The sequence below is a fragment of the Hippocampus bargibanti genome, linkage group LG18 (genome assembly GCF_051943395.1).
Source record: "Hippocampus bargibanti isolate YZ-2025 linkage group LG18, ASM5194339v1, whole genome shotgun sequence".
Taxonomy (NCBI): Eukaryota; Metazoa; Chordata; class Actinopteri; order Syngnathiformes; family Syngnathidae; genus Hippocampus; species Hippocampus bargibanti.
In genome coordinates, this window is record NC_142751.1 from 7384007 (window position 1) to 7396950 (window position 12944).

The 12944-nt window shown below is 40.6% G+C and overlaps 1 protein-coding gene across 2 annotated transcripts in view; it reads left to right on the top strand.

Moving 5' to 3' along the window:
• Window positions 1-12944, top strand: part of rgs3a (regulator of G protein signaling 3a) — a 93748-nt gene that overhangs the window by 2010 nt on the left and 78794 nt on the right. Inside the window, exon 2 of one of the 2 annotated variants that reach the window (XM_089020987.1) lies at window positions 7692-7759. In XM_089020987.1, the coding sequence (XP_088877113.1) occupies window positions 7745-7759 (15 nt within the window). In that variant the 5' untranslated portion in view covers window positions 7692-7744. Of the gene's footprint in view, window positions 1-7460; window positions 7760-12944 lie in introns of those variants that run through there. The other variant, XM_089020986.1, reaches the window with a different exon arrangement.

Genomic DNA, 12944 nt, shown 5'->3' on the forward strand with positions numbered 1-12944 from the left:
CACTGGAGGATGATTGACAAGTGCAATTTTTGATTGTCGGAGAAGTGGAAACTAAACAAATGTTGTGAAATGGTACTACTACAACAGCTACTACTACTACTACTATTACTACTACTACTACTATTACTCAGTGGTGGGATGTCAGGACCTGCAAGGCCTTCTCTGCTTGCCTAAAAATATCTGAATCACTGACTAATTATATTTTGTCCATGAATTGTTATTAAACAATTCTAAATTGTCTTTCAGCTTTTTTTCATTGCTTTTCCCTTGTTGTGCTGATTCCAGGTGTATTTCGTATTTATCAGAATCAGAATCAGAATCAGAATCATCTTTATTGCCAAGTATGTAGAACACACAAGGAATTTGTTTCCGGTAGAACACGCTGCACTAGTATCGTTGTCAAAAAAACTGCTAAGTGGCACTACACAGTTCCATTTTGGCTACTGTTGAAAGAGTTCAAAGAGTTAATGGCATTTAACCAATCACATTTCTGCCATTATTTGTTACCAGGGTCAGAAATCTACCTATATGCCTTCACAATCGGTTCTGCGGGCACTGGAACATAAACATCAATGTTGATGAAACTGTCATTTTAACCAATCAAAGTTCGAGTCGGCCACCCAAGGCCTGCTGGAAGGTCCCAAGGCCTGCTGGAAGGTCAGTTTTCGTAAACCATGATTGGCTAGTGACTAACCAATCATAGTATCAATAGCCACTCGTGATAAGAGAATACTGGCCAGACCTAGCATACTGTACCTGTAGTGAGGTGCAAAAACTGTTGAATTAATTTTGTTAATGCACAATTGCTGAAGGAGGAGAATAAATTGATTTTTTTTGCAGATATACAAAGAAATGGCATGTGCAGTTGAAACTACAACCACGATATTTATTTAGTGTCCTTGAGAGATTTGAAAAGCGCTTAGAAATTAAATGTATTATTATTATAATATCTAAATTACACTCATGCATCCCACCCTCCCATGCCCTATTTTTATCTGAGGTGGGGGTAGGGGGTCATTACTTTAAATAGTTAACATGACATGAGAACACGCCATCACCCAGTCCTGTTTTTCACATCAGTGCTTTTTATTAATGGCCTCTAGACATGCCTTTCATTCAAATGTTGACTCTAATTATAACTTTATGACAGCACACTGCAACTTGGGTCTAAATGTGTTGCTGCTGAAAAAAACGGAACACTGTAAAGTGCAATTGTACCATAAATGTCCCAATGCCTGGCAGCCTACAATGACCAATAATCTCAATCAAAAATGTTTTGTAAATACAGAATTGTATTTCTCTTGTGCTGGATCCCATCACATTGTACGGATGTACCCAAAGAAGTGGCTGTTGCGTTTCTATTATGATTTATTCACTTTACACCGTGATCTCCGTACGTGATTTTTATGGTGCTTGCATGAACTTGGCTACTGTACACCTCATGCAACTTTAAAATGAGTTTACTCCCAGGTAAATGTGCAGGACGGAATGAGGCGGCAGCAGTGGTAACGGTAGCAGCAGCAAACCACTGGGAGGTCTGCTCAAGGGTTATTTGAACTACTACTAAGACATTGTCAATAATGCAGATAGAAAGAGAGCAGGAGAGGAAGTTGATTTCAGTCGAAAAACAAGCACATCTGGCTTTAGATTGCACTCCTCTCATGCAGGGGTAATACTTGCCCCACTACTGTCTCATCAGATTCATATGGTAGTTTTCTCTCTCTCTCTCTGTCTCTCTCACTCTCATTCTCTTTCTCTTTCTCGCTCTCTCTCTCTATCATGAGAATAGTGGATGGAGGCGGGGTTTGGGGGGTTGCATACTCATGCACTTGAATGTTGCCAGGCCAGCTGGCAGAATGTAGGCCAATGGCTCTGCTGCACAATGACGTGCACAAACATGGAAATGATCAAACACCCATTTAGTATAATGCAACTGTGCGCGCGTGCATGTGTGTGTGCGCATGCCCACAAGGTCCATCTTTGCGCTCATGTTTCCAGACCCGTCCTCCATCTGTTGGGTTCATGTGGCCAGGTTTGAAAAAAAAATACAAATAAAATAAACGATCACTCCACCTGCATCATGTTTATTGCAGCGACGATTTGTAGTCTTAACAGTTTATAATCAAAAGGGCATTCCAGAATGTGATGAGGCCGGTTGCACTCGCAGTGTATGCACTCACTGGACCACAAAATAAGAACAGTGTTATACTGTAGTTTAAAGTGTCTCCAAGATCATGCTCATTTTTTCTGCAACATTTATGTTACTATAATTGTGGTTTAAATATTACAATCTGCAAATGGCAAAATGTATTTAAAATATGCAAGAAAGTGATTAGCAGGCTCCCTCTCTGGTTTGTGGAGGAATCCTCCACTGGAGGATGATTGACAAGTGCAATTTTTGATTGTCGGAGAAGTGGAAACTAAACAAATGTTGTGAAATGGTACAACTACAACAGCTACTACTACTACTACTACTATTACTACTACTACTACTATTACTCAGTGGTGGGCTGTCAGGACCTGCAAGGCCTTCTCTGCTTGCCTAAAAATATCTGAATCACTGACTAATTATATTTTGTCCATGAATTGTTATTAAACAATTCTAAATTGTCTTTCAGCTTTTTTTCATTGCTTTTCCCTTGTTGTGCTGATTCCAGGTGTATTTCGTATTTAGGCATTTAACCAATCACATTTCTGCCATCATTTGTTACCAGGGTCAGAAATCTACCTATATGCCTTCACAATCGGTTCTGCGGGCACTGGAACATAAACATCAATGTTGATGAAACTGTCATTTTAACCAATCAAAGTTCGAGTCGGCCACCCAAGGCCTGCTGGAAGGTCCCAAGGCCTGCTGGAAGGTCAGTTTTCGTAAACCATGATTGGCTAGTGACTAACCAATCATAGTATCAATAGCCACTCGTGATAAGAGAATACTGGCCAGACCTAGCATACTGTACCTGTAGTGAGGTGCAAAAACTGTTGAATTAATTTTGTTAATGCACAATTGCTGAAGGAGGAGAATAAATTGATTTTTTTTGCAGATATACTGTTAAATCCATTTTCAAGACTGGCCTTTAGATGGACATCATTAATAAATTTTGGACAGCTCCGAAGCTAACAAAAATAGCAAACAATATTACAATTTCATGAGGTTATCCCGAATCTACACCTTCACAGTAAAATTTTGATAATAATAATAATAATAATAATAATAATAATAATGTTCATTGCACAATAGTCCATCAAATAAGTAGCTTACTCATTGACGCTTACATGAGTGAAAAAATAAAGAAATAAACTAAGCAAACGTCTATCCATCCACCGAGCCAGCTACTTTGAGCCAATTATTGTCAATTACAACTTACTACTACAGACAAAAAGTTCAACAACATTGAGAAACTTTTAATGAGTTTGCACACCACCCACTTTGGTTTGAGGAAGATGGTGTGAAATGTAAACATCTTGCAAATGTTCATCATGGGGCAGAGATGTTTGAAACAATGGGAACAGAGGGACAGGACTACAGTACAGTATTTGAAATTGTGTGTGTGTGCGTGTGCGCGTTTTGTAGGAGAAGGGGGGGACTGTTCAGTTGTGCTAAAAGGGAATTTCTGAGAATTAAATTTGCATATTTATTTATGTACTGGATACATATTTTTTTTAACCAATATGCTGCAAGTGTCTTTTTTTTCCTGCAAAATATCAACAAATTTTGAATTTAAAAGTCCACTGCAAACACACAAACATCAAACAAAAACATTTTTGTAGTGTTTTTTTTTTGTATTTGAACTCATTTGTTCCTCACACGCTTCCTTTTCCTTCAGACAAGGACCTTTAATTACAACGTCGGAGTGCCATAAACGTTCTGCCTCCTTAACTCCTACTGAGGGTGTGCAGAGAGGCGTAACCCTAAAAATGTGCATGAGTGGCAGCCAAACATTCTTCAATTGCAGTCTTGTTTTTTTTTTCAGCAGAGGAAGAATAATTCTTCAGGCAAATGCTGACCTTATAAAAGGCATCCATCTTAACCCCAAGTTTAGCATATTTAAATCAACCTTTAGTTCTACGATGATGCCCGAAGGTAATAAAGCGCTTGTATTGCACTGCAGCGACACGTATCAGTGGGGAGTGCTGCTTTTATTGTAAATAATAAATGGAGCAGGCCCTCCCTTGGAACACTTCACGTGCTGGGTTTGCGTGCAAACTTAGGCTACTCATCCGTGTGTTCGGCTGTGTGAGCAGAATACCCCCAATCACTGAACAATCTGCCTCACTTGTCAGAGTGAACAAATGTATTAAAACTGTTCGACGAATGGTACATCAGGCAGGGAGAATATTCAGATTTTTTTTTAATCGTTAGTTTTCGCCAATAGTTGTCTTTTCTGTTTTGATTTTGGTCTTTTGAGGTGGTTTTAACTTTTTTCCTTTCCTTTTTTCCACCTGAAACTCATCAGTTATGTTCCATATTTTTATAACCATTGTTGTCGTTCTTGTTTATTGTATTAGCCAATATCTGATCATCCGTTTTTTGTGTTTTATTTTTTGTGTCATTTGGAACACAAAAGCAGAAGTGTTTTTTCTTCTAATCTTTGTTGATTTGAATTGCTTCTTTTTAATTAAAAATATATTTTCATGCTTTTTACTTGGCCTTACCATGTTCACCTTATGTTTTTGGAAAACGACATTGAAATATCAAATTGAAGCAAAATCATATACAGTAAAGTCTCGTTATATTGATATTCAAGGGAGTCCGAAAAAATATCGATATAACCGGGACTATCGATATATCCGACCCTGTTTGCATGTAATTTTCTCCGCGAAAGGTGGTGGGCAGGGTGCAGAGGGTCCAGTAGGATTTTCTAGCCTCAGGTTCTAATACTGTATACAGGAATGGACGATTGCTATTTTCCTGGAGGGAATATTACCTGTGAATGTGTCTGCTTCATGTGCAAAATTGCAAAGGGGGGGGCATATTGGCATGAGACAGTTCCAACATGACTACACAAAAACAAACAAACAGAAAAATACTAATGTGTCTGCTTCATGGGGGGGTGGGGGGGGGGGCATATTATATATATATATATATATATATATATATATATATATATATATATATATATATATATATATATATATATATATATATATATATATAGTTGCTTTAGAACTACTGTTCCCCCTCTTTAAATCAAATGAATCAAGTCACTTAGTAACCAGAATAACAGTCTTACAACCGTCCGTTGTTTGCATATCAGCAGTTTAATTCATTGAAATTATTTGATAATCGATGTGAAACGGCGTCACGCTACAACTCTCAACCTTCGCTGTGAAGAGTCAGTTTGTTTGCGCTTGTCGGAAGGTGAAAAGCGGGTGCGAGTGTCAAGTGGATGAGTGGTCCTGACGAGAGTTGACTTGTTCGTGCTGGAAGACTGCCAACATCTTTATTTCCTTTCTGTGTGTGTTTTTTGGTGCTAATCTTCCTTTTTTCCCCCTTTTCAGTCCCCCCCCCCTCGTGTATACTTTTCCCACTGGTCGCTGCCTCTGCTGTTTATTGTCGCGGCAACTCTCCCTCTTTTTTTGATGTCATTCATGCTTCCAGCTGCCTCCACGCCATCATGCCCCATGTCCAAAACAGACAAAAGGCTTCGTTCCCGCGCCGAAAGCCAGCCAGGTTGCCCCCGCTCTCTATCCCTGTCGAACCCCTGAAGTTTTCTGATTCAGATGGATTTTTTTTTTTTGGTCACTGTTTAATCTTCGGCATTTCCATGGTGACCGGAGCCTAGAGACTAGAGACAATGTACTGTGGGGTTTACCCAAAATGTGTCAGAAAGTGATGTGTGTAATTTTCTTTTGTTAGTGGCATTTGTCACCATTTGAACTGTTTGAGTACAACCTGACTTTGCATTTCTAAGTTGACATTTTTGCACCTCGTGTTTTTGCACCTTTGTCTGTAATGTTTCTTCCTTTATACCAGGGGTGTCAAAGTAATTTTTTGCCGCGGGCCACATTATAGTTATGGTTTCCTCTCGAGTGCCGTTATGAATTGGGGAAGCCATTAGAATGTTTAATCCGATCCACATATTACATATAGAGCACACAACAAATTAATGAATAACTCGTTTTCAAATCTGAAGTCAAGAATAATGACTTTTATTGTGGTTGACATCCAAAAATATGAACTTTTGGCTCAGATTTTAGCAATCATCATGGAATTTAACAAGTTTGATTTGCTTTCGCGGGCCGAAAAAAAAGATGTGGCGGGCTGGATTTGGCCTGCGGGCCTTGACTTTGACACCTGTGCTTTATACCACTACAAATGGGAACCATTAATGTACATTGAAAAGAACCTTTTGTTCAATGCAGGGCGGTTGAATATCACTGCCGTGCTCTCTGTTGTCCCTTGTACTGGGTTCATTAGACATGACTGTAAATCACGTTTTACAAGTTTTTTATAAAACAAGAAAATACAACAGAAGAAGAAAATATATAAACAAGAACAGTTTAGTTTGTTCTCTTGAACCTTTGCGGACATTTTCCCATCAATCCAATTTCTAATAGTTTATCTTCGGGTCGCAGGCCTTCTGTCACCTATCCCAGCTGTCTTTGGGAAGTCAGCTGGGGACACCCTGAACTGGTTGTTTGCACATCCGAGGGTACACATCGACAAACAAGTATTTGGCCTCCCACTTAGGGAACATTTAGAGTGTCCATGCCTGCCGTGCATGTTTTTGGAATGTGGAAAGAAACTGAAGTACCCGGAGAAAACCAATGTAGGCACAGGGAGGACATGCAAACTACACACAGGAGGACTCAGAATTGAACCTTCGACCTCTCCACTAACTATGAGACTGATATACTAACCAGTCGTCCACTATGCCAGTAAATATTTAACTTTAAAAATGTAAAAAAGCCAGCATAGATAAGTACCACATATAGACATCATAAACATGCCACAAAAGCAATTAAAAATAAATAAATATGTTCACCTAATCAGATGTTAGGTGAGGACGTGCTTTCCCATCTCACAGTCAGTTGATCGAGACATGACAGGAAAGGGCGTGGCATTCTCGGAACGATGCTTTGCCTGCATTTGCCTTTTCTTTGAGAAGTCAACTCGAAACTTTTTCAGAACAGGCAGATAAAGTGATGAGACAAGCTATAAGCACACGGGCGGAATAGGCACCGAGGCGAAAGTCCACATTGTGGCCCGTGCGCTGAATGCAGTCCTTTATGAGCATTAGTTAAAAAGGACACATGAGGCGGGAGTCACCTGTAACCATGGAAACCCCTCCCAGGAGCCCTGTGACGGACGGATAATAGAGTGAGAGAGGAGTTCCTTTTCTCTTCTATCGCCCTCCCTCCTCTTCCTTCCCTCTCACTTGTTCTCCCTTGCACTCCTCCTCTCTTGGACACTTTTGTGGGATCCTCACATATTATGGGATTTTTATCAAACTCTACCTTGGGTTGTTATTCATTTATATATATTTTTTTCTTCAACTCCGCACTGAAAAGTTTAAATACGAGTCCGACACTGACCGTAATTACCCACTCCTTATCTTAGACACATTTTTTTTGATGGACTCTCAAAACTATTTTGAGAGTTTTGCATCCAGAAAGTGGTTTTGTGGCAGCCAAAATGTGCTCTAAAGGCACCGTGTCAGCCCGTGATTCCTTTGTCTACATTTCAGAGGCCACGCTCTCGAACCATGGTGCTGCCCCTGAGACACACCGACCTGAGAATATGCAATGCTTAACGGTGAGTAGTGCAAACTTTTTCATAATTGCGTTTTTTTTTTTCTTGTGGGTTTTATTTTCTCACCCTGCTTTTGGCACATGTGTACGGTCGTGGCTGCAGATACGCGATTCAATATTCAACAAACTCATCATGCATAAATACACCTTCACTGAAATTATCAGCGATGTGAGTTCCGTATCACATTGCTAGCTACCATGGCAACTAATTGACTTTAATCTTTGAAGCTTGGGTGTCAAATGTGGCTAAAAGAACACAAAAAAAGTTGCCCTTGCATGACTGAAGGTGTACGAGATGTCAAAATGTTCGCTGCACTTGACTCACATGCAAAGCGAAATTATAGCTTCTCTTGTCAAGTTATTTGCATGACAACGCAGTTGTAAACATGTGAATCATTTTCTCGCAATCAACGCAAATTCACTGTCATGTGGCTCAGCTGCCACCATCATTACAGTTTTTCATTTGCTTGTTTAACTCATTCACTGCCAGGCGTCCAAAAATGTGTCCACTCTGTGTCACTCAGGGTGTTTGTCATTTTCATTCGAATTCCAGGACCCACAGAATATTGAGTTTTAGGACTACATAATCATTCAATGCAGCGTAAGAAACCTTAGACTCTCTTCTTTGATGAGAAAAAAAAAGTTAATTCCTAAATTGTATGGGTCTGGAGTTATACAAGCTTGAAATGAGGGCAGCTGTCCAAAATACAATGCAATAGGTACATATTTGTTTATATAGCACTTAAACTGTTCAAGTTTACATCAATAAATAATTGAAGCTCACAAAAAAGGAGGGAAGACGTCTCTGTTGATTTTTTACTTGCAAGCAGAATAGACAAGACAAAGTACAGCGTTCTCACCTACAATCTTCCTACCCCCTGCCCTTTTATTAACATCAGGGACTGGCCTTGGTCGATAGTTTCTCGTAAGCAGAAAATTGTTTTATTCTCATCAACGTTTCAGCTGGGTCACTCTGGCATCCAAATGAAGATTAGCTCACTTATAAGAGAAACATTCATCTTCACTTCTCTCCTTCCGTCCTTCCTGAGTAGGAACATCTTCGCAGCACACATTATGAACTTCACACCAACATTGAATGTATAGTTCAGTTAGTTGAATGATTAAGTGGGAAGGTGAAAGACAAAGAAGCCGAATGTATGATTACATGCATGAGCATTTTTATTATAAGCATAAGCATTCATTATTGCAAGCATAATCAATGTATTATAAATATGTGTGTGTGAATGAGAGAGAGGGAGAACTTACTTAGGGTCTTAGGGAGAACGTACTTAGGGTCAACTGTCCAGAGCAATGGAGAGTGTGGAAAAGAGGTGAAGAAGCGTGTCCAAGCAGGCTGGAGCGGCTGGAGAAAAATGTCAGGTGTGATGTGCAATAGAAGGGTTTCAGCTAGGATGAAAGGAAAAGGGTATAGAACGGTGGTGAGACCAGCCATGATGTTTGTACTGGAGAGAGTGCCACTGAAGAAAATACAGTAAGCAGAGCTGGAGGTAGCAGAGCTGAAGATGTTGGGGTTTTATTTGGAAGTGACCAGCTTGGATAGGATCAGGCATGAGTATATCAGAGGGACAACTCATATTAGAGGCTTTGGAGAGAAAGGCCATCGCTTTATCGTCACCCAAGCAGGTAAAAAACAAAACCCGAACCAATTTGGGATTTGCGCTCTACGTCATATTTTCAATTCCCGAATAAATGTGTGAATGGCAGTGAATGAGTTAATATAGCCTACAAGTTTTTTTTTTTCAAATGCAGATTTTTACACAAATTCTGACTTTGACTCCTTTCTTTGGGTTGGTTTATGATGTGAGTGTCCTGACTATCAGAATGTTCCTTTTCGTCACAGTTGTAGAGACGAAAACGACATAAACCTAGCATAGTTCCTTTGTTTTTATCTTACCAAGTGTGGAAGTTACATGAAATTTGGAGTTATGTTGCTTACCACATCTAATATGTTGGTGATTTTGAAATGTGATTCATTCAACTCTGGCTGGAACTGGATTCTTGGACCAAATTTGTAAAGAAAGTCCGACTTCCTGTTTTCTCCCGGCCTCCCTCATTTGCCCTCTTATATCTTGTTGATCAGGGCCGGAGATGATTGTGGCGATTGTATCGGGACGGTCTTATGGGAGAGTGGAGGGAGGGACAAAGTACATTCACGGTCAAATTTGAGGGGCAATGGAAAACCGTTCAATACTTTTGCAGTTTTATTTATTTTTTTCCTGTTACCTTGCCCTTGGTCCTCCTTCTTACAGCTCATCATTGTGCATGGCAACCTCCCGCACATTCTGTTTTTATGTCGATGATGCTTGAGTTTCTCAGGGATTTACGAAAAGTTTTGGGCACTTATTAAGAGGTTGGAGTTGGCAGCACTTCATGTGCAAGGCTAAATTCAATGAATATGACAACTGTAGTCAGCGTTCTGGTTCTGTCCTGCCTTTGTCTCCATTGAATCAATTTCGATCGAAAGAAGAAAAAAACTATGTTGTTGTGAGCCATCGGCGTTGATATAAGTAGAATGACAAATCAGAGTTTTTACATTTGTCAGGGTATTGTCGTCAAAAACGATGTTGCCTGGAAGTATGGGAATATTTTGCTGGCTCATGGAATGAAGTGACAAAAATGGAATTCAACTGCCTTGTTGGTTTGAATGCATGCAAGGTTGCCTCCTCCTTTGATAGCACCTTTTTTTTTACATTCGGGAGAGCATGAACCCAAACCACTAAAGACCAGATTGGCCTCATCTGGCTAGCAGACAAGCATTTCAATCTCCTTTCCCTAAGACTTGCTTTTCTTCTCGCCCTCTAATCCGTCCTTCTGCCCATTTAGAGGTGAACAGCGGCGCGTGAAAGCGAGACAAAAGTGTTTTTTGTGTGCTTGACGGGGTAACCCGAGTCCCTTTTCAACAAAGCAAACAGGGAAAAGCGGCCATTACCACCGCGATGCGGAGATCTTAGGGAAATGGGCCTTCTGCAGCCTCTTTATTAAAGCTTTACAAACTTGGGCAACGCTCTCCCTTTTTCGATTCCTTCTCTGTCAGTGTTTCATTCCACGGCACGGCCAGTACCAATGGAAGACATGAAAAGATACAAACCGTTAATTGATGGGATTTGTGCCCGCTCGCACTGGTTTTTGGACGAAAGGAGGGCATTCACAATGACATCAACTTTTTGTATAGAAGCCTGATCCATGGGTCAAAGAACAACCTGTCACAAAGATTTTGGCACAGAGTAAAGATGTGGCTTGCATAATGTTTTTTCTCTTATCAGTGTGAGTGATAGTCCCACTCGCTCCACTTCAGAATGATAGCCTTTGTTTAGTCTTGTCGTCTTCTATGAACAAGGAAGTCACTTAAAACATAAGAGAAATGCAGATTTTAACGAACATAAATTTCTGGTTTTACTGTGTATAAGACGCACCGGAGTATAAGGAGCACCTTCAATGAATGAAAAAAGTTTTGCAAATATACCTTATTTTCTGGTGTATGTCTCCTCCAAATCCTTGATTTTCTTGAAAAGAGGACCCTGCGCCTTATACGCAGGTGTGCCTTATATGTGTAGTAATATTGAGCCCTAACAGGTCAGCAGCCACTGACTCAGTTTCCCCCAGTATAAGAAGTAGTGCATAACCTCAGCATCTATTGTAGCGCCTTATACTGTGGTGTGCCTTATATTTGGAAAACCTTTATCTATTTATATAGTATATTTGGAAAACCATACTTTGAAGGTGCACCTTTTACTCTAGTGTGCCTTTTATATTGAAAATGTTTGAAAATACACCATTCATTGGGGTTCCCCTTATACTCTGGTGTGCCTTATACACGGCAAAATATGGTCATATATAAATATATAAACGTTTTCCAAATACAGTAAAGTCTCGTTATATCGATATCGGATATATCGATAGTCCCGGTTATATCGATACTATTTCTATGCACGCAAGGAGAAAATTACATGCAAACAGGTTCGGATATATCGATAGTCCCGGTTATATCGATATTTTTTCGGACTCCCTTGAATATCGATATAACGAGACTTTACTGTATAAGGCACACCACATTATAAGGCAAACCAGTTGAGGCTGGATTGCCTTATAACCTTGACCTTAAGGAATTACACACTTAAGGAATGACACACTTCTTCTACAAGGGGGAAATCGAGTCGTTGGCTCCTGACAGTAGTTGCGAGAACTATTTTGGCTCAATATTACTTCACATGTAAGGCGCCCTGGCGTATAAAGTGCAGGATCTGCTTTTGAAGAAATGAAGGTTTTTGGGTGCGCCTTATATGCCGGAAAATACGGTATACATGAACAATTATATGTTTACTTAAAATGTAACTAAAATAGCCACTGATTCACACACTATAAAATACAAATTAGTTTAGTTTTTCATCCGAGAGGGACAGAAAAAGCCCAACCATCCTCCTGCCAAACCAGAAGTTGGACAGCTATCCAGGCCCCGCGATTGGGAGATGTGGGTTGACATTGGCCAGCAATTGGTTTTCCCAGCAGAGATTGCAGCCACCACCCTCAGACCAGACTTGGTGCTCTGGTCCCCTTCACTCAAGGCTGTCTACATCGCAGAACTCACAGTCCCGTGGGAAAACTCTGTTGAAGAGGCCTATGAGCGCAAGAAGCTGCGCTACACAGAACTCGCAGTGGATGCGCAACAGCGGGGATGGAAAGCTAAGGTATATCCAATTGAAGTTGGATGCAGAGGGTTTGTGGCTTCCTCCGCCATCAGGCTGCTAAAAGACCTGGGTATCCACGGACAGGCTCTGCGGCACACAGTTAGATCAGTCTCTGAAGCCGCAGAAAGAAGCAGCCAGTGGATCTGGATGAAGAGGAAGGACCCTTGTTGGGCACATATAACAGCAACCTAAGACACAACACCCCTGCCCCCCACCAGCTTCTCAACATCTGATTGGGCATGGGACACAAGCGCGGGCGTGATCAACCTGTCGCTGGCCACCATCGATGAGGGTGTCTAGTGATTAAAAGTCCGAAACACCCAATGATTCTTTGGCACATTACTGACGATGTGTCCCAAATTCTCAACATCAAGGCTAATCTCATCTGAGGACCATCCATTGGCACAAATGGACAGAATAACATCACATCCAGTGTTTCATGATTGTCATTCTTGGGCCTCGGTGGTGGTACTTTCTCCACTA